A 22,208-nucleotide genomic window follows, 5' to 3' on the forward strand; every position below is an offset into this window, starting at 1 on the left:
CATTCCACTCTTAAAGTCTTTCTGGCAGCGATTTCATTCAACAGTTCTTCAGAGGCCTTTTTCGAATGTATCCGCCTTCTTGGCGCCTGAATCTCATTTTATCTCAGCTCCTCCTACCTCCTTTTGAGCCCATCCATTCAGCGGACTTAAAATTCCTCACGTGGAAGGTGGCTCTTCTACTCGTGCTTACATCATCAAGGCGAGTAGGTGACATCCAAGCATTCACGATACAACCTCCATTTCTTCAATTCTCTAAAGACGCTGTTACTTTAGGAACAAATCCGAAATTCATTCCCAAAGTTCCTTCGGATTTCCATCTGAATGAGCCCGTCATTCTCAGAACTTTCTGCCCCAACCCTCAGTCACCTGCTGAGCGTTCTCTCCATTCCTTGGATTTACAAAGTTGCCTGAAATTCTACATCCAGCGCACCGCTCCTTTTCGAAAAATCAGACCAGCTCTTTGTGGCCTATGGCCGAGTTTGTAGAGGACAGGCAGTCACTAAACAATCTATTACTAGATGGATTTCTTCTGCCATTTCTTTCCGCCATTGCCGGGCCAGAAAGCCTCTCTCTGCTCCGGTACGAGCACACTCGACAAGGGCTGTGGCATCATCTACCGCCCTCTTTGCTGGAGTGCCTCTGCGCCAGATCTGCAGAGCTGCAACATGTTCGAGCAGACACACGTTTACGAGGCACTACTGTCCGGAATCAGCGGACACTGCAGATGCTGCTGTGGGCCAAGCTGTGTTACGAAATCTTTTTAACTAAGGTGAGCCTCTGTTGCTTCCCACCTCCTGTCATAAAAGGTTTTGCCATATGTCTAAATGTATGCTATATAAATCATCTATGGTTGTACTTGGTTTTGAAATGCCTTTTATGACTCATATTACTTTACTCCTTTCTACTCTTATTCAAGCATGTGAATCTATGAAAGACAACTCCTAATACTGGAGAAGAACATTAGTAACTTACCTGTAAACTGTGGTTCTCCAGTATTGGTCTTTCATAGATTCACATGCGACCCACCCTTCCTCCCCTCAGAGGCTCTCTTCTCCTCATGCACTCTTGGTCACTTTGGTGCTACGAAAATCGGAGGGCTTGAGCTTCTGAGGAGAAGGTTCTAGAGGGTGCTGTTGCCTGATTGGCTGGAATGTGGACTATTATAATGACTCTGATATGTTACTAAAGTGAATCCTCCCTTTAAGGCTTCTATGGGCCTTCTTTCAGTTCTATGGTACTTTTAACTTTACGTTATATATTTTATATGTATTACATTTCTTATGTATAATTATATATATATATATATATATATATATATATATATATATATATATATATATATATATATATATATTTTTTTTTTTACTACTATTTTATGTACCGTGGGACTTCGACGACGGGGAATATTCAAGCATGTGAATCTATTAAAGACACCAATACTGGAGAACCACAGTTTACAGGTAAGTAACTAATGTTCATATATAACACAATAATATCCTTACACCTCTCAACGGGGAGTCCGATAGACAGGGCTCCTCAATGGACCTCGCTCTCTCAAATGCTCTCATATCCCGGTGCTGTTACTCCAGACTACAGGCCTTGGATTCCCTTGGTAATGTACCCTCACTCAGCAGGGAGACTATTAGGTCGAGCCCCTCGGTCCTGGACACAGGCAGAATTCTTGCAGAGTTTCCTCTCCTGACACAGTCCACCTGGCTGCTTGGTGGAAGCTGACAATTTCGGGGGTCTTAATCTACCCTTCTTCTAGTCCATTTCCAAACACCCAATATGATTTAGAGGCTGGGCCTTTGAAAATTATGTTGTGGGTCTGCTTATTTTGAATTAACCACTCCTCTCTTCTTCCCCTTGAAAGCAGTCTGTCACAGCAGAACTGACCTCTGAGCAGATAGTCCCACAACACAGGCCATGGGAGTGACTAGAGGTCACACCTGGATGTCAGCCTCAGCCCCAGCCTTACTATTTACGATTCTCTTATCAGCCCCATCTCCTTCCTTCCAAGGACTCCTTCCTTGTGACCTCTCACTGACTCAAAGATCTATCCTTGAAGTGTAGAGTGGAAGGCTGTCTCACTCCACTCCAGTATTTGTCCCGCCCACCTTACATCAAAACACAAATCAGACCGATGATTCCTCTACCTCCTCTCCTCATGTTTCATCACGCAGGCCAGGGTGTCCCAAAATAAAACCCAGGTTCCTCCATGTATTGTACCATCCACAGGCATACATACAACCTTTGTTGGTATACAGTCTACACACACTGCACAATACTGTATACTCCATGTACTGTAACACTCATAGGCACACATACATCCACCACACACATTCACCCTGTATGCGATGCATTATCCCTCTAATTTACCCTTCCCAGGCACATACACACCAAGCATAGATACACCACGCATGCGCTGCCCATGCAGCACTACACACAAAACCAGTGGTAAGCACACAGTAGCAGAACTTTAAAACATGCAAGACTGAGCCTAGAGGCCAAACTCAAGAGACACAGGTTAAAAGGGATCCGTTTGCTCCCAATGACTACTACACGGTATGTAAGCACCACCATGCTCATGCTGCTTAACCTTAATAGCCTTCCACCAACTAGGAGGGTGGAGCTTTGGGTGCCACGCCAGAGCCAACAAGACCACGATTCATGAGACAGACCTAGGTCATGATGCAGACGCAGGATTCGGGTTTGCCATTGACAACAAACATCAGCATTAGGGAACCAGACATCAGTACAGTTGGTGTTTTAAGGACAGGGGTGCACGTCCATTTCTATGCAGAAGATGTTTCTGTCCCAAAAAAATCTATAAGCCCAAAACAGACAATCCTTTACTTAGATAGATTCTTGAAAGGCAAGTTGCCAACCACTAATGGTAACAGTCAAAAAGCATCTTGTAACTCACTTCGGATCTAGTTCCAGTTGGATACAGTGCAGAAGTCTCTCTCCTCATAATGGTCATTAAAACCTTAAGCTTTTTTGATGAAGGTAGATCCTGCTTCCTTGCCTCATCAATGGCCTTCAATACTGTAAACCATAATACATTTCTCAAAACTTCAAGGGCACTGGATTAACTGTGTTCAAATGGTACTAGTTCAATATATCAGATCGACACCAGTGCATTAAAATAGGTAACCTTCTTCCTAGCACTTCCAATGTGTGTCTGGGATTCCGCAAGGTTCCATGTTTGATCTTGGTATTCTATCAGCACACAGCTGTCATTCAAGATTACTAATCTAAATCTCAAGACGTTAACATTGTTCCTTAGGAACATTATCCAATCCTGCATCAAGAATAAGCTCAAGCTGAACCCACCCAAAACAGAATTCCTTCTACTTTCCCTAACCGTCAGGAGTTTCCTAACACATCATAGGAACTAAAAGCCAGGTAGCCACATTCTTCTATAAACTTGAAAAACTATCAAACTTCGATATTCATGTCAAGGAGGTGTCCAAGAAAGTAAGGTTCCAACTGAAACTATTCTGAAAGATCAACTCCTTAATCTATAAACAAAAGTTGAATATAGGCACCCTAGTTATCACAAAGAATGACTATCAAAATGTTTTACAGACCGGCCTTTCCGAATCACTAAGCTCCACTTAAAGTGGTTCTCCAGCCCAATGCCACAATGGTTTCTCATTCTAAAAAAAAGAATTTCACAGCATGGCACCAGTCAGAACATTCCTTGGTGGCTTCACTTTGAGAGGCTCATTTTCCCCAGAATCTGTTTCGACAAAGAGCGGTCAGGGGCCTTTCACTAATACTGGGATCCATGAGGCGTACTGTGAATGTAATTCTTCAGCCAGCCCTTGTTCATCACCATTATACTAATCTGCCACCCTCCCCATTATTATCATCAAGGCCTAAGACTCACAACTTCTTGATCTAAGTGGATCTTCATGATGATATCCTAGTTTAAAGCAGTACTGCTCCCAGTGTCAAGCACCGTGCATCGCCCATCAGGTTAGCCACAGCACTAGATTGATCTTATACAATGTCAACATCTACCACTCAAAAAGGCCGTTCAATTCCAAACTAGCCCCATTCCTAATCACTTCCAGGTTTAGAAAGAACTCTTGTGATACCATTAAGCCATGCTCAAAAAATCTCTAAAAGAACAATAAACCTTTACAAACACCGAAAGCTCCCAGGTATTTTATCTGGCCACCTATCCAAAAGTAATCCTTGACATTGGCATACCCTACCTGATCCTACCATGGAACTAATTAGAGGTGGTATGGATGGTGAATTGCAGCTCTATTTAACTTACACTCTTCGAAGCCCAGCTTCAAACCGGTTACTACACGATTTGAATGGGCCTCAAGCATGACATCAAAGGATTCCACATACGCGACATTTTTAATATTCACTCTCTGAACCATACAGGGCAAGTGAAGTAGCTGGTTTCTTAGCCACTGAGGTAGAACTTCAGAGCCACACCAGTAGTATGAAAAGATATGCAAATGTTAGGATTGTATACCATACAACTGCGACACAAAATTGAATCTGTATACACAAACTCCTACTGTCTCCCAAGCCATTTATTTCACTTGTAAGTTACATTAAACAATATGTTTGATTTGTTAATGTCCTCTATCAGCAGGCAGTCGTTCAAGCACAGCAATGTTCACATTGGATAAGTCTTGCTGACGATTTGTTATGACCAATCCAAATAAATTCCATCAGACATTGATTCCAACTTGTTTCTATTTGAAGAACGTGGTGTCCTCCTCCAGCAAACCAACTTATAAGTAGAACCATACCTGCTCCCATCTTTTTGGCAGCAGATTAATAGTCGTGTATTTTCACCAGTTACAATCCCCTTGTTGTAGGTGGTCTGGCAAGAATACTGGAGAATATGCTGCAGAAGAGTTGGAACCATTGCTTCGCACCCTTTTAACCCCCAAACCATCAGTAAATGATGTTATGCTTGCAGCCCAGCCTCCTTTTCACTAAGGCATGGACAGGAATGCAGGCTGCAGAAATACAGCAGAGAGGGCGAAAGGCAGCCATGGTACTGGAAGATGTAGACACCTCAGTGTGCTTCCAATGTGGTGTTAAAAGGGAAGGAAGACAGCGAGAAGAATATACAAAGCCTCATTTCAACTTCTCTTTTTCCCACTGCTCTGGTGTCAGTGTTTTCTGCTCAAAGGCGTGGATGTTCTTCATTTCTTCTGACAGACAACTGTTCACCAACCTAAGAGGAATTAGATAGGCAAAGAAATTATCAATGATGGGTACATATTACTATAGGTTACTGCTAAAAGATGATTGCATCCATGCTACCACAATCAAATAGGCATCAGTGCTAAAACTGGAGGCATTGACAATGTTCAAAATAGGATAGGGAACTCTAAACCCTTTGGGCCATAAGGGAGAACACCTCAGCAGCTATTAAGTGACTCTTACTTCGACTCAATGACAACTTTACACAAAAAGTACTAGAGTATGCAGGAGTGTTAAGCACTGCTAACAAATACGGGGCGAGATTTGAAGGAGGCCCTACAAGGTTTACTTTTTTCACTCATTGGGGTACGGCCCAGTATCTCCAGCAAAATGATCCTCATCTGTATACAAATGCCATTCTCTCCTATGCCACTGTGTCTCTTCACTATCATTCCAGTAGCACAGTACATTCAGTGCATATCCTATACCTCTATAGCAATGAACTGTAGGGCACCAATCGCCAATACTCCACCACAACAACCTCCAAATTCAAAGCATACTTGTTTGTCTACAAAGTTATTGTCCAGCCTAAAATGTGCTTACTCCATAACAAAACGCCTAGCATCCTACCTGTGCCTCTGCAGCAGGGGCTTGCCCTCAAACTGGGACGACACCACAAAGACTTTGAAGCTGGTAGCACAACGGTTTGCAGATGTGTCTTCGACCTCCTGTAAATGGAAGACAGGCAAGGTTAACCTTCAACCTCCACCTATTAACCCCTCAATGGCCTGTATACTTGGCTACTCCTGGATCATCCCGCCCAAATCCACACACCTGCAGGTGATCCACATTACATCCCTATCCTTCCTACCATCCTCTCCTCCCTACCTCTAAACATCAGCCCTTTACCTCGGTCTGTATGCAATGTTCTCCGCATCGCATTCCCTCCTCTTTACGCCGTCCTTGACACAATAACGCCTTGCATAAGGCCCCATGGTAAGACCCATCAGCCTCTTTATATTTCCTTTGCATATGTTGTTGATAAATGGTGTGTCTAAGGCTGTAAACCTGAACATTCGAAAAATTGATGGACAAACGAGCTGAGCTAGTCATGAGCCACGGCGCTCCGGTGCTCATGACTAGCTCAGCTCGTCCTGGCCCGTGGAACGCTCAGGTGCGGGGAGAATTCCCCCGCTGTGCTGAACGTTCCACGGAGCCAATGCACCTGTGACTAGCTGAGCTCGTCATGAGCACAGGAGCGCCGTAGCTCATGACGAGCTCAGCTCGTCATGAGCATGCGGGCGCTGTGCGCGCCCCCCAGCACAGCGGGGGATTTACCCCCGCAGCGAAGGGGTTAAGTGGATTTCAGTACTGATCGAATTATTTTTTTAAACTCATTTATAACCTTTTTGGTTCAGTTTGTCACGGTCAGTAAACTTGGCAGCAAACACTGACAAACCCAACAGGTCAGCATTTCATGTGCTAACTAATGCAGCTAAGCACATTAAAGCCAGACATACAAAACGGGAGAGGCAGAAAATATAAACGCCTCACTAGTTGTAATGTAGGGTCTCGTTAAGGTCAATGTAAGCACTAGAGCGGAAACAGAAGGTACGCCAAAAGCCTCAGACAGGAGGTGATTGAGAAAGTCTCAATCCACTCCACAGAACAGGGTGCTTGAAGAAAGCAATTTGGTGAAAGTGGCAAACCCGAAAGCCCACTCTATATACATTGTAAGCTAACCGGTCAGCTGTCAAAACCCAGAAGTAACAAGCAGTGGCAAAGCAAATAGGTCTAGTCTTTAAGACCTATTGGCTTTGTCAAGGCCTTTTGTTCATGCCACACAGCATCAGCAACAAGCATTTGGCAATGCAATAATTCTCGCATTTTTGGGAGAGAGAGCAATTGGTATTGTAAATAACAAAGTCTTTCACCTATGTGTTTTGGTCAGGAGCTCCCTCTGCCTCTGGAATGATCACTGCCCCTCTTCACCCCGCTCTTCGTGTTTGGCTTGGTGAGACACCCCTTCCATTTAAAACTCTCTACCTGACCCAATAATGAAGTCCGGCGCCAGTTGTTTGTGGATCCCTGGACCCTCTCCGATCTTTGTTTAACTTGTCTTCTGACTTTTAGTATACACGGAAGTTCTCTTCTCCATGACCGGTCGTCCTGACTGGTTATGTACTCTTAACCCTTTACTTTTCCCCCTCTATCATCTTTGCTCCTTGGACTTGTTTTCTATGTTACTCTTAAGCTCGAGTAACAGATGCATTTTTGTAATAATGTCTTTATCCATGCTATGTTTTTGATCTAGAAAATTATGTAACTATGTAACACTATTCTGTTGTAACCCCTTCCATATGTAAACTCTATGATACCTCCGGGACTAGCCAGCGCTATATAAAACTCTTCAAATAAATAAAATGCAGTAATATAAAAACCTTTCCTTCAGGGCTCCCTGTGAAATAAAGAAAATATTTCCAAGGTCCCTGTGGATTGAGGGTTTACTCATCATAAAGACAGCTGCAAACCAAACTGCACAGCTTAACTGTTGTTCATTGGTTAATCAACATTCTATTCACTAAAGGTAAACAATATCTGAAACTTCTAATTAAAGCAGTGGGAATTACTACCTGCACATTGCAGAGGACAGCTTCAAAGTTCTATGGATAAAATGTGTTTTCATTACACAAAGGGTAGTGTTTTTTTCAACAACAAAAAAGATTTTAAACGACATAATTTTTTATCTCATTTTTTTTCTAAAGACAACCAAACTGTTAAATGTGGTATTTCACTTCGTGTATTATAAGCAAACATCTAGATTTGAATAAAAGTGGTGTACTATGATCCTATAAAAACTAGTTCTAGTGACACTTAACATCCACTTCGCCTTCAGGCTCATGTGCAATGAGGTCACCAGGACACCTCAATGGCAATTTGAGACCATATTACATGCGTAGCTGTTATGTATTGTATGGTATTGTAATTGCATTTATATAGCGCTTACTACCCCAGACGAGGCGTCAAATCGCTTTTTCAGCGAGTGCACGCTACTCCGGGACCCATAGAAGATTAGTGTTGAATTAGTATAGTGAAACATGCAAGTACATTTTAAGTGGTGGATAGGTTAGTAAGTTATTTGGATTCGGAATGATAGCAGAAGGATTGAGGAGGAAAAAAGGTTTGTATTGATATAGCGCGTGTTACCCCTGATGGGGTGTTGAAGAACGCTACTCCGGAAGCCCATAAATCATTAGTGGTGAATTAGTATGGTGAAATATGAAAGTAATTTCAGTGGTAGATATTAGTCAGTTATTTAGAGTGAGAAGGATAGCGGAGGGATAAAAGGGAATGAAAGGCTTGCATTCATATAGCACTTGTTACCCCTGATGGGTGTTGAAGGAAGCGCTTTTCTGGCGAGCTACTCCGGAACCCATAAAGGATTAGTGTTGAAAATTAGTATAAGTAAATATGAAGTAATTTGAGTAGTGGATATGTTATTCAGTTATTTGGGTAGAGAAGGGTAGGTGGCGAGATAGAAGAAGGAAAGAGGTTTGTATTTATATAGCGCTTGCTACCTCTGATGGGGTTTTGAAGCGCGAGTAGCACGCTACTCTGGAACCTATAAGGATTAGTTTTGAATTAGTATGGTGAAACATGAAAGTGATTTTAGTGGTGGATATGTTAGTCAGTTATTTGGATTGAGAAGGGTTGGGGAGGGGTAGAAAAGGGAAAAAGCTTTGCTTATATATTGCTTGTAACCCTGATGGGGTGTTGAGACGCTTTATTGGCGAGTAGCAAGCTACTCCGGAACCCATAAAGGATTAGTGGTGAATTAGTATTGTGGAATATGGAATTTGAGAAGTGAACATGTTAGTCTGTTATTTTTATTGAAAAGGTTAGTGGAGGGATAAAAGAGTGAAGGATTTTTTTTGAAGTCATAGCAGTAGGAGGAGGCTTTTGGATGAGTAAAAAGGAGTTGTGGAGGGGAGGAGTCAGAGGGAAGAGTTTAGAAAGGTTTGTTTTAGGGGATCGGTATAGTAAAAGGTGTCAGATGATGCAAGGAGGGGTAGAGTAGGAGAGAGTCTAGAAAGGGTTATTTTGGGGATCATAGCAGTGGTATGGGGTTTTGGATAAAAGAGTGGTTGTGTAGAGGATATATAGGTAGATGTATAGGCTGAGAAATGGGGTAGTGCATTGGAAATGCTAAATTAGAAGATGGAGATAAATATATAGATCCATAAGTACATTGAAAGTATATTGATGTATAAAGGAGGTACGCATATGTAGATTGACGATATTGATAGAAGCACAGGATGAGAAATAGGGTAGTGCATTGGATATGCTTTTGCAGGAGAAAAGTAACAGACACAGATCCAAGTACATGGAAGGTACATAGGTGCACAACGGAAGTAAGTACATGTAGATCAAAGATGATAATTTTTTTTTTTTCTGATCATATTTATTCTACACTAGCTACCCGGCCACACGTTGCTGTGGTTCAATCAAAAACACGCACGTATTCGAATCCAACGTTGTGTATATAAAAACACGTGTGTATTCAAATCCAACGTTGTGTCAAAATTTCAAAACAATCGGTGAAGAACTTTCAGCGGTTTTCGATTTTTAACAAACAAACATTTACATTTTTATTTATATAGAAGTTTATACAAAGCAATACACAAATATAGGTACATATCTATAGTGAAAACAAATGCTTATATACAGAGGGATATGCTGTAAATTTCTGTTTACGTATGGTGCTTATAGGGGGGGGGGAGAGCCTGGAGTAGTTTTCTGAAGATAAGGTGGTTGTCGGTGGATTTATGTTGGGGGTAAAGAGTTCCATAGTTTGGCTGCTTGAACAGAGAAGGATGTGCCACCCATTGTTTTTTTTCTTGTATTTTGCAAGATGCCCCTTTAGAGCAGAGGTTCCTTTGTTGAATGTGTTTGGTGATGTTATTCCTGATGAAGAGCGGTCCCATTCCATGTATTGCTTTGTGGGTGATACAAAGCAGCTTGAACGTGGATCTTCTGGCAAACGGTAACCAATGCAGGTTTTTCAAGGCAGGGGATATGTGATCTCGCGGTTTGGTACGCAAGAGTAGTCTGGCAGCCAAGTTCTGAATCAGTTGTAGTCTTTTCATGGTCCTTAAAGGTGATCCGTGGTAGAGGCTATTGGTGTAATAGAGTTTGGACAGAACAAGGGAGATGGTAGCTGGGACCTTGTGTGGAAATCCCAAATGAGGGAAAATTTGTTGTAAAGTTTTTATAGTGACCACGCTTGATCTTGCTAGTTTGTCCACTTGGGCATTCATCGACAGCTTGGAATCCATGGTCATTCCGAGGTTTCTTACTTCCTTCGATTCTTTAGGCGGTGATCCCAGTTCATTAGGCCATGCGGCAAGTGGGTTGTAATGTTTCCAATCGCCACAAGTGAGTATTTCCGTTTTTGAAGCATTCAATTTGAGATGGCTCCAAGTCATTCACTGATCCACGGCTCTGAGACAGCTGAAAATTAGTGATTTTCCAATGTCTTTGGGGTATTCCAGTTGAAGGAGTATTTGTGTGTCTTCTGCATAGTTATAGCACGTGAGGTGAGATTGATTGATCAGTACTGGTAAGGGCTTCATGTAGATGTTGAAAAGCATGGGCGAGATGATAGAGCCTTGATGGACCCCTGCTTTTGTGGAGTATGGTTTGGACGAGAAAAGAAAGGTGGGGTATAAATTACATTAGTTCGGTTTTGAAGCTACGACGCAATAGAGTCTAGAGCAGTTCCCTCTATGCCGGCTTCATAGAGAATTTATTTCAGAGTGTCATGGTCAACCATGTCAAAGGCAGCTGAGAGGTCCAAGAGGACTAGAGCAGCAACCCCGTTGCGGTCAACTGTATTCTTCAGGTCATCCCAGATGGCAAGGAGGGCAGATTCTGGGCCTCTTCCCAGATTCCTGCATCCTGTTTGGAAGTCAGAGAGTACGTCATTCTCTTCAATGAATTGTGACTTCTGGGTGAACGCTGCTCTTTCTATCAGTTTGCCCAGAAAAGGTCCATTTGTAATGGGTCTGTAGTTGTCAGGGTTCAGCGGGTCCAAGTTTGTTTTCTTCAGTAAAGGGCGTATGTGTGATTTCTCGAGTTTTTCTGGAAATATTCCAGTAATTAAGGAATCGTTGACGATTCTTCTTAATGGAGTGGCAGCAGAGGTTGTTAAAAGAATTGTCTTGAAAGGTTGTGGTGGACAGGGGTCAGAAGGGCTGCCAGCAGGCCTGCTTGCTTTGACCAGGTCCATAAATTCGTGTGAGATGTGTTGGAAGGAACTGAGAGGCTTGGTTGGAGTTTTCTTGGATTATTGTTTTGTACAAGGGTTAGTGCTGGTGCTTTGTTTCTGTTTTACGTACGAGTCCAACGTGTCTGCTTTGAGCGTGTATTGATTTGCCAGTTTGTCTGTGAAGTCTTGAGTGATATAATGAGTTCCTTCTAGGGAATTTGGTTTGCGAAATTCAGGGAGTATTTTTATAGAATTCTTTATTTGCACATTTAGCATTTTGAATTCTGTCTGAATAGTACCTTTTCTTAGCTTTTTTGATAGCCGACTTGTATAATCTGTTAATTTTCTGTAGGTGAAATTTCTCTTCTTTGGCGTTTGTTTTGAGCCAGGTACTTTGCAGCTTTCTAATTTGTTGTTTCGTGTCTTTTATTTCTATTTTCTCCAAGGTACTTTTTTTCTTTTGTTCTGTTGTGTGGTTTTGAGAAGTATCAGGATGTTAAAAGCTTCCTGTAGCCATTCAGATTTTGAACAGAATTTATTGTTTCCAGATTTGCACTTTATGTTAGTTGTGTTTCAAAGGGTTCCAAATTGAGTTAGTGAGGGGACTTTTGGGCTACACTGACCTGAGAGGTCGTCCTTCTTCTTGGCTCCTGACCACCACCACCGCAGCCTCAGCGCTGCTTTGCAGCAACACACACCAGGCTCCCTGCTGCCTGCCGCTTCCGAAAATCGCGGCGAGGTGGCACATCGGGGACTACATCCCCCAGCACTCCTAGCGCCTAGGAAGGCGTGTTTCCTGTCCCGTCCCCGGAGGTGCGCTTAAGGACAGCGCGAGCCCCGGGGGAGCGGGGGACTTTTGGGCTACACTGACCTGGGAGGTCGTCCTTCTTGGCTCCTGACCACCACCACCGCAGCCTCAGCGCTGCTTTGCAGCAACACACACCAGGCTCCCTGCCGCTTCCGAAAATCGCGGCGAGGCGGCACATCGGGGACTACATCCCCCAGCACTCCTAGCGCCTAGGAAGGCGTGTTTCCTGTCCCACCCCCGGAGGTGCGCTTAAGGACAGCGCGAGCCCCGGGGGAGCGGGGGACTTTTGGGCTACACTGACCTGGGAGGTCGTCCTCCTTCTTGGCTCCTGACCACCACCACCGCAGCCTCAGCACTGCTTTGCAGCAACACACACCAGGCTCCCTACTGCCTGCCGCTTCCGAAAATCGCGGCGAGGCGGCACATCGGGGACTACATCCCCCAGCACTCCTAGCGCCTAGGAAGGCGTGTTTCCTGTCCCGCCCCCGGAGGTGCGCTTAAGGACAGCGCGAGCCCCCGCGTCACGGGATCGCGCGCGGGTCGGCGCCCGGGGCTAAGCCCGGGCAAAGGGCGGGCCCTCTGAGGCACGAGGAGGACGGGACGGGCCACCCCATTTGCTTCTAGCTCAGGAGGAGGTAATGTGATGCTCCTTTTCTATCGACTGTCTGGCGATTTCCTTACCACAAAACATAATGTCCATTTGGGAAGAGCTCAATGCCTTGTGTGGCACAAAGTACGTCCCTGACTTAACAATCTCCCCTACTGTGGGTACTTATTGTGTTACGCCAAATAGCTCCCCACAGGATCTTGCTCCTCCCACTAATAACGACCACAGCCAAGCAATGTTCCCTCTAATTTCTTTCCTCTGTGTGCGGCAGTGGAGTGTCTCTGTGCGCTGCAACCATGGCTATGTGCGCCAGGAACCGAACCTCGCTTGTCTGCGGCGCCAAATGCCACGCATTTTTGGTGCTCTCCTGCCCTCTAACCCACTCCTTTTTGGTGCCCTCTGTCCCAATCGTTTTTGGTGCCCTTCTGCCCTCTGTCCCACTCGTTTTTTGTGCCCTAATGCCCTCTGTCCTACTCGTTTTGTGCCCTTCTGCACTCTGTCCCATCGTTTTTGGTGCCCTTCTGCCCTCTGCCCCACTCGTTTTTAGTGCCCTTCTGACCTCTGTCCCACTCGTTTTTGGTGCCCTTCTGCCCTCTGCCCCACTCGTTTTTAGTGCCCTTCTGACCTCTGTCCCACTCGTTTTTGATGCCCTTCTGCCCTCTGTCCCACTCGTTGTTGTGCCTTTATGCCCTCTTGCCCTCTGGCCTATCGTTTTTGGTGCCCTTCTGCCCTCTGCCCCACGTTTTTGGTGCCTTTCTGCTCCCTGCTCCCTGGTGTCAGTCCCTGCTCCATGGTGTCTGTCCCTGCTCCCCGGTGTCTGCCCCTGCTCCCCGGTGTCTGTCCCTGCTCCCCGGTGTCTGTCCCTGCTCCCCGGTGTCTGTCCCTGCTCCCCGGTGTCTGTCCCTGCTCCCCGGTGTCTGTCCCTGCTCCCCGGTGTCTGTCCCTGCTCCCCGGTGTCTGTCCCTGCTCCCCGGTGTCTGTCCCTGCTCCCCGGTGTCTGTCCCTGCTCCCCGGTGTCTGTCCCTGCTCCCCGGTGTCTGTCCCTGCTCCCCGGGGTCTGTCCCTGCTCCCCGGGGTCTGTCCCTGCTCCCCGGTGTATGTCCCTGGTTTTAGTTCGGTTGTTAACCGAGGCCTTTCCATTTTTACTTAAAATATATATATATATATATATATATATATATATATATATATATATATACTATTTTTATAAGGACTAGAACCTGCTCTCTTCACAATGGCCTGTTATGTTTGTCATTCGCATTTTATTACGCACACTATCGTATAAAACATGGCTCAATGTGGGTCAGCAGGTTTTACCATTTCAAAAATATTTTTGAAGGCCCAGGTGTTTTTCCAGCAATAACTTTTTGGAAAATCTTGTTAATTTTTTCTGTCCGTGTGAGCTACATTCAGTCATCTGTGTTATGACTATACTAATGGTCTTGATGATCGTTCGTCTCTCCCTTACAGGACAGGAGAGCTGGAGGAAGGCAACGCAACACAAAGGATCACAAACAGCCCCTCAGTAGTGCACAATGACGATTCTTACAGGGCACAGCTGCGGGGCTGATTGTAGGTCCTTTGAATTAGTCTTCGTGTTAATTGCAGCACACCGGGGGGCTACAATTAACATGAATACTAAAGGTTCACAATCAGCCCCGCAGCTGTGCGGTGTAAGAAAGGGAATGCAGAGGAATGCAGAGTGTCAAACACAGCGTGTGCTAAAGCACACGGTGTGTTTGAGACTGCCTTTTTACTCAATCAATGCAACGAGGAAATGGCACCTTTTCGCGCCGCTCGCATTTTAAAAGCGGCGGCGCAAACGGTGTTGCTGGAGTGCCCGGTAAATTCAGCAACCTGCGCGCTTAGGGTGACTTCTCTGCGCGCGCGCTCACCCGCGCAGCTTGTTGGGAACAGTGCAGCCAAGTAAACACTTCGACCCGGGGACCCAACTTTAGAGGGAAGCACGACAGTGAAATAGACAATGGGAACTTCATAAGTACACAAAATTTGTGTACCATTACAACTTTATCTCCCCCTAACCAAACAGCATTAATGGAGGACCCTGCTGTGGTCAAATCAGATGACCCTGTCTTGTCTCCCCAATTGACTTTATTGGCTCAAATTTAGCAACTGTTGGTAACTGTCATCTCTCCCTTGGTTAAAAAAATCAACGACTTGGGGGAAAGGCTGACATGCATCGAGGAAGTAATCAGAAAGCACCCTCCTCCATCAATTAAAACGGCTACATCCGTCTGCCCTAACCGCCCCTTCATCCCCGAAAAACATAAACCTGGTATTCGTCATGGTGTAGCTCTAATACAGACCCCCTGTACACCTACCCCAACAGGCCCGAAAATAATTTTAAAACCCGTTTTAAAAACTCATCAAGTGGTTAGACCCGCTCCACGTATTAACCTCCCTCCTGAAGCCGCCCCATATGTGTCTGTCCTCTCTGGTGTCCCTGCCCTCACCCAGGGAACACATGAATCCCAGCAGGACCTGCTAAATAAGGTCATTTTCTGGCTACAAAATAATAGACCCTTGCCACCCGAGTTAGATGGTGGTATCCTGAGTGTCAGGAGGGTGGGATGGTTAGGCACGCTGCCCAAAAACATTTCTGGGGATTTGGTATTAATTAAATTAAAAAACAGAAATGTCGTCCCCTATTTACGCTTTTGCCCCCCCAAAGCAAGACATGGCACTATTCGCATATGGGACTTGTACGATTTTTACCCGACTTCTCCACATATTACTTAGAACCAATTTCCTAGGCTTCAAAGGTTTCGAACTTTTGTCTACAAAATGTATTTTTAAGACCCCACTATTTAAAGGTCACTTATAAGTTTGAGCCAAACTGACAGGGTAGGAGGTAACTGATAAGTATATTGTTTTAGAGTTGCTTCATTGATCTTGTAACCCTTGCATATCCATTAGCTGATTTGCTATACTTATTTAATCTTTCTTTATTAATTTTGTAATGATCTTTTATGACGTCCATGAAATGATATGGTTTTTATTCATGTATTGTTGATGCTTTTATGATTTTTAAACTAAAATCGAATAAAGCTTAATTGAATTGAATTGAGTTAGTTCCACGGCCGATAGGTGGATGGATGTAAGGTAGTTTTAGGTGACTCGCTTAGTGTTTTATGTTGGAAAGCAAGCAAGTGGTGGTCTGACCATGTGACTGGAGTTATAGTTTGAAAGGCAAATAGTTCAGTATTAGCAAAAATGACATCTAGGATATGTCCAGCAGTGTGTGTGGGTTTGTGAGCGATCTGATGCAAATTCATTGAGTCTAGGCCAGCGATTATTGTTTTTGGATGGGTCATATTGGGTTTTTCAAACCAAATGTTGAGGTCACCCAGAACGCATAGGTCGGAGTGTATTGTTATCAGGTTTGAAACTGTCAGGAAGTGCGTCTTGGAAAGTCGCCTTGCTAGGTGGAGGTGTGTAAAGGAGCAGGAAGTTACAGGCGGAAGACGGTGTAGGATTGCATCTTGTTAGAAGAGCCTCACAATTCTTTATGGAGATGTTGTCAACTTCAGTGGTATGTAATGTTTGCCTGAACACAACAGCTAGACCACCTCCTTTTTTGGCTATACGATTTTGGGTGATCGTTTGATAGAATAACGGCTTCATGCAGGACTGGAGTCATATCCTCTCCCATCCATGATTCAGTTATGAATAGTACGTCTGATTTTGCATCAGTGAGAAGGTCATAGATGTGATGTTTGTTTTTAGAGAGGGATCGAGCATTTAGTAGTAGATAGTTTAGAGAGTGGCCTTTGGTGATAGTGAGACTTTGTAGATAACTGATCAGTATTGTGTGGGTTTGTAGAAGGTGTGTTTTTAGTGCTGGCATTAGCTGTATTAGGATAGCAATCGTGTAGCTGTTCTGTATCATGTTCCTCATCCAGCATGCTAAGAAGGCATTTTGACAGGTATGCGAGTGTATGTGGTGGAGATGGTGTTTAAAAGTGACTTGGAGTGCTGTGTTGTTTTTGTGGTGTAATATTGTTGTGCAGTAGACATGGGGAAGCGAAGTTGTGAGGTGTGGCACATTGCTTATGTTGTTTGTGTGTGTTTAGGGCCGAAGGTTTAGGAGTCAGGGGTGGTGGTGCAGCATGTGGGTCATGTAGTAAGGTTCTAAATTGTCCAACGGATGAGAGGCGGTTAGAAGAGAGTTGCTGTATCTGTGTTAGGTGTGGTGGAAGAGAGAGAGCTTGGCATTGGAGTTTGTTCCTTTGTGTGGTTTGAAAGGTGGGTGTATGTTTGTATTTTGTGAAGGTAATTATTATGAGGTTTTGAGCTTTGAAGATCCTGTTGTGCTGGTGTGTGTGATATGTTTTGTTTTTGAGGAGTAGTAAAAACGGGTGCTGATGTATAAGTTTCATACAATGGATTTGGTTGAATAGTATTGCTTGTGAGAGGAGGTTGTACGGTAGAGGGGTGGTGATGGGTTTATGAGTAGAGTATGTTGTGTGTAGGAGGGAATGAAATAGAGGTAAGAGTGTTTGTCTTAGACTGGTTGGTTGCAAGAGTTAAAAAGTGCGGACTGTGCAGTGTGTGTTGTGCATTAGTGTTATTATGGTAGAAGGGAGAGGATGGTGTTTGTTGGACCAATGATGGAAGGATGATTATATGCTTGTTAGTGATAACAGGTGGTCTGTTAGGTGTAATTAGAGCAGGGAGCGTGTGTCTGGATGGGATGTAGTTATGTATGGTGTTGATTGGCGTTGTGTTAGTGATGAGTGGATTGGTTAGAGGTATAGGATAGAGTCTGTGTACTGTTTGTAGGTAATGGTGGATATGTGTGGTAGTTGGGATAGAAGAGTGTATGGATGTGGTTTGGTTGGGTTTGTAGTGCATGCTGGTACATTAATCTGTGCATAGGGTTGTGTGTTGTGTATATTTGGTGTGAGTGTGTTGCTCTGTTTGTGGATATAGATGAGTTTGATCTATTGACATTTCAGGAAACCTGGTCTATCACCTAGTTTTTTTTTAATTTCTCCAAACCTGCCCAACGGGGTCGGATAGGTAGACCCATAGGTGGCCTCACTTGATGGGTGAGACACAAGATGGTGCAGGTACGAGATGGTGCCTATTGATAGCCCAGATATAATGGTATTACAGCTATGGTCAGACCAAGGCTGAGACACATTGATAATTAATATCTATGATAGAGGGCAACCGGGTGGGAGGCGTTCGAGACAGTCTCCCTCCATGACAGCTTTTCAGATAGCCAAAGGGGTGGGTGCAATCTGATAATCCTGGGGATCTCAATTGCACCTTTGAACCGCTTGACCTAGAGGACAGTAATCTAAGCTCCGACGAGGATTTGCAGTGGCAAATTCCGTCCCTAGACCTGTGTCTAAAATGGTCAGAAGCTGCCTAGCAACTTAATGGACTATGCTGGAAAGGGGTGTGCGAGCAGTGAACGGGAGGTCCCAATCAGATAGGAACGGTGTGCATACAATTAATAATGGGGTGAGGAGCAGTCGCATTGATTTCATCATGCTTAACATTGAATCATGGCATTCCCTTCTCGACATGCTGGTTCAGAAACGTACTGAAAGCGACCATGATCCCTTGATCCTGACAATTAAGGTCCCAGACACACTAATCATCCCTATCAAGGCAGAGGAAGGAACACGACCTGAAGTCTCGCTTTCAAATGACTTGTGGAGATTAAGATGGCCCTGGATTATTGAGAACTACAGGGATTTGGGCGCAATGAAGGCTTTGGTTGCCCATTCAATAACCTGTCTCCAAAGCTGCTCCTCCCAGGGAGATATTAACCCCTTGCATGCTTGTGACGGAACCGTTCCGTCACAAGCCGTGGGTGAGCTGTGCTTGTGACGGAACTGTTCCGTCACGGCCCGCTCGGCGCGCCTTCGCGGCGCTGATTTCGTGCCTACGCGGCGCGTTCCATTGAGCGGGCGCGTTTGTGACGGAACCGTTCCGTCACAAGCACAGCTCACCCGCGAGCCGTGACAGAGCGGTTCCGTCACAAGCACGTGACCGCCTCGCGGCCGCCCTACCCCCTTAGTGCTGTGGCGGAATAGCCGACGCAGCGAAGGGTTTAATCAAATCCTTCCCCAGGTTCATAAAGATCTGTTTTAAAACCACAAAACCTTCTTTCCTAAGACTAGTAAAAAGAAGGCTAAGTTAGGGGTACCGATGGCTGCCTGGTACAATAACCTGCAGAGAGGCGTATAGGCAATTGACAAGGGCAATCAAATCGAAAGATATGGGAAAAGTCAAACAAGCCAGAGCCAACTATAAAGCAACCCAACTAAAAGCAAAAAAAGAGTGGGATGACAATCGCTGGAAAGATTTGCTCCTGGCAAGAAACGAGCAAAATATGGTTCGATTTTGGCAGTTGGTGAAGCAGGGCAGTGGAAAGACACCTAATACACCTACAAATCATGTCTCACCGGATCAGTGGGCCCTGTGTTATAAGGCTCAATTTTATATGACAAAGAATAACCTGGAAGATTTCAAAATCGCCTCATGGATACCTACTCTATTATTTAACAAAACAGAGGATGCGACAGTCCTCTCTCTGGTCCCAAGAGGTAGGGCACCGGGCTTTGTCTGTGTTCCCGCGGACCTATTCGCCCATGACAAGGATAATTGGGTTATTTACATTACCTACCTTGTGAATGCCATTGCCAGTGGTGGGAGTATTCCTGATACATGGTCTGGTGCTGTCATCATTCCGGTGTATAAAAAGGGGGACCGTGCATTACCCAGCAACTATAGGCCCATTCGCCTTATAGACTCCGTTAGGAAAATAGTTGTGAGGTTAGTACTGAGCCGAGTCCAGCAGTGGATAGAGGAATTCAATATATTATCACCCATGCAGGCAGGGTTCCGCCCTCACACAAGCACAATAGACCAAGTGCTTAGGTTTGTGATGATATACTGGTGGGTTGTTATCGTAGGTGGGGGTACGCTATATGCGGTCTTCATTGATCTGAAGTCTGCATTCGAACTTGTCCCTCGTAACAAAATGTGGAGTGCCCTTTTGGAACTGGGAATGCCAACAGAGTTGTTAGCAAAGATAGTCAAAGTGCATGATCATAACTATACCCAGGTCCGACGGGGTACACATGGAGATGTTACTGACAGATTCCCGGTGTTAAAGGGTGTGCGCCAGGGATGTGTCCTTGCCCCTACCCTGTTTTCCTTATTCACCGACAGGGTTGTACGGTATGTATTATTCCACATGTTCTACTGATGCTCCAATCTTGGGGGGCCTGAAAACCCCCCTACTCATGTTCGCGGAGGACACCTTGATTCTATCTAAGACACAATCAGGTCTACAGGTGGCTTTGCCGCGATGTGGATAAGACTAAGTTTATGATCCTCCACTCACAAAAGGCTATGAGGGGCAAGGTCCACATGAATGGTGTTTCTTTAGAGCAGACTGATCTATGTACCTACCTGGGGGAAACCTTAAATTGGAAATTGCATTGGAAGCCCCACATCGATATGCTTGCCCTGAAACACGCACAGTTGGCAGGTGCCCCATTAAAAGAGCACAAGCTCTCCTTCACCAAACCCCTAGCTCCTGCTCTCAAAATATAGAATTCAAAGGTTACGAGTGCAATTCTATACAGTGCAGAATTGTGGGGCCATGAGGACATTTCTCCCATAGTTATCGCCCAAAATAAATTATTGCGGTCACTAACAGGCTTGCCGCAATCTACCCCTTTGGTGCCTTTGTACTTGGATCTGGGATGTTCTCGTATTAAGGACCTGGTCCGATTCAGGCCAATAGCCTTGTGGAGAAGGCTGTGGGCCACTCCTGAGCTCTCCTTGTATGCCAAAGCCCTATTAGACTTCAGGGGGGTTGGGCGCCTAAGCAAGATTAAGTGGCGTGGGCATATAAAAAAAACCCTGATGGATATGGGGATGAGCACATTGTGGGAGAACCCAGAACCCACCCCCTTCCTGACCAAAAAAAGAGCTTAAAGCCGCCTACATGGACATGGTGAAGTCAGAGCGGTTTTTCTTCTGCCACCAGGCCTACCAGGACTAGAGATTTCTTGTCAATTAAGCACGAGGTTGGATTTGAACAGTACTGGGACATCATCTTAAAACCACTGGATAGGAAGCTTCACCATCAGTTTAGGCTAGGATCCCTCCCAACTAGAGTTTTCTCCAGCAAATGGCTCAAGTCAATGTCCGATCTGTGCCCGCTGTGCTTAGCTCCGTCTGAATCAGTTGCCCATATCCTCTTGGTCTGTGCAGCCTATAAGCTACCAAGGACGAAATGGTTTAAACCCATTTGTTCCAACTTAGGCATGAGAGTTGCCATAGAGGCCCTGAGGATTCTACAGACTTTTACTCAGGAACCTATTGTCATCGCCATGGCAAACTTTCTGAGCTGGTCATGGGTGATCCGGGCAAATAAAATCAAACGGCCTACCATCCTGATCCGTCCTAACTCAGTGAATTTTATTGTTTGGGATGTGCAACAGCCTGTGTCCGCCACGCTGCTGTGAATTGTGGTAGGGCCTTCGATTCTGTGGCAGATTCGGGTATCTTATTTTCTAGACTGTAGGCTCCTTGTGTTTTATCTTCCGCTCTCCTCATAAAACTGCGATAGAGCGGAGATTTTACCTCATGTGTTCTTAAATAGATGTTTTAATAGTACATCAGAGCTTGCTGAACTAATGGTTTAATGCTCCTTTTAAATATTTTATTGTGTCCATCCTTGGTTTGAGAATTCCTGGTATTGTCATTCATTTGTTATGTTACAAAGTTTGTATTCCACTTATTTCTTAATTGTGTACGTCTTTTATGGTTTTACAATAGAAATAAAGACTGATAAACTGAACTGGATGTGGATGGTGTGGGCTGGGTATTACTAAATGGTAAAATAGGCAGCATTTCTGGCCCTGGTCCAGATCAGTCTCAAACAGGCTCAAACAGGCAATTGTCCTTGTCCTCTCTGCCCTTAGCATCGAGGCCCGGGCTGAAACGCCCTAATCCTTGGCCTTTTATAGCCCTAGTATTCAAGTAACCCTTTCAGCCAATGGGAACCCAATCCAATAGAAACGCCAGATACAAAAGCCAATCAGTGTACACATGTACCATCCACTAGCACACTATATAAGGTCCCAGCGACCTCAGACAAGCTTTGCTGGCCAGGTAGTTGGAAGCTGCTGCTCTTATTCACAAATCTCCTAGGTGACAGACCGGCTCAATCCACACTTTTGGACTTCTGCAGGTAAGGGCATCACACACTTGAAATCTAACAATACGGTTTGAATAAAACTTTACTCCTTCTCTTGGCCAAAAAACAAAGTGCACAGTTAAAA

The 22,208-nt window shown here is 44.8% G+C and overlaps 1 protein-coding gene across 2 annotated transcripts in view; it reads right to left on the minus strand.

Annotated features, from left to right (window-relative positions):
* Positions 1–4,544: 4,544 nt before the first annotated feature.
* LOC147705724 (bolA-like protein 2) overlaps positions 4,545–22,208 on the minus strand; it is a 69,923-nt gene continuing 52,259 nt past the window's right edge. For both annotated transcript variants that reach the window (XM_086932167.1, XM_086932168.1), the window contains exons 2-3: positions 5,818–5,915; positions 4,545–5,218 (exon numbers count right to left, since the gene is read on the minus strand). In XM_086932167.1, the coding sequence (XP_086788293.1) occupies positions 5,119–5,218; positions 5,818–5,915 (198 nt within the window). In that variant the 3' untranslated portion in view covers positions 4,545–5,118. The remainder of the gene's footprint in view (positions 5,219–5,817; positions 5,916–22,208) is intronic.

This window comes from Lissotriton vulgaris, chromosome 7 (assembly GCF_964263255.1).
Source record: "Lissotriton vulgaris chromosome 7, aLisVul1.2, whole genome shotgun sequence".
NCBI lineage: Eukaryota > Metazoa > Chordata > Amphibia > Caudata > Salamandridae > Lissotriton > Lissotriton vulgaris.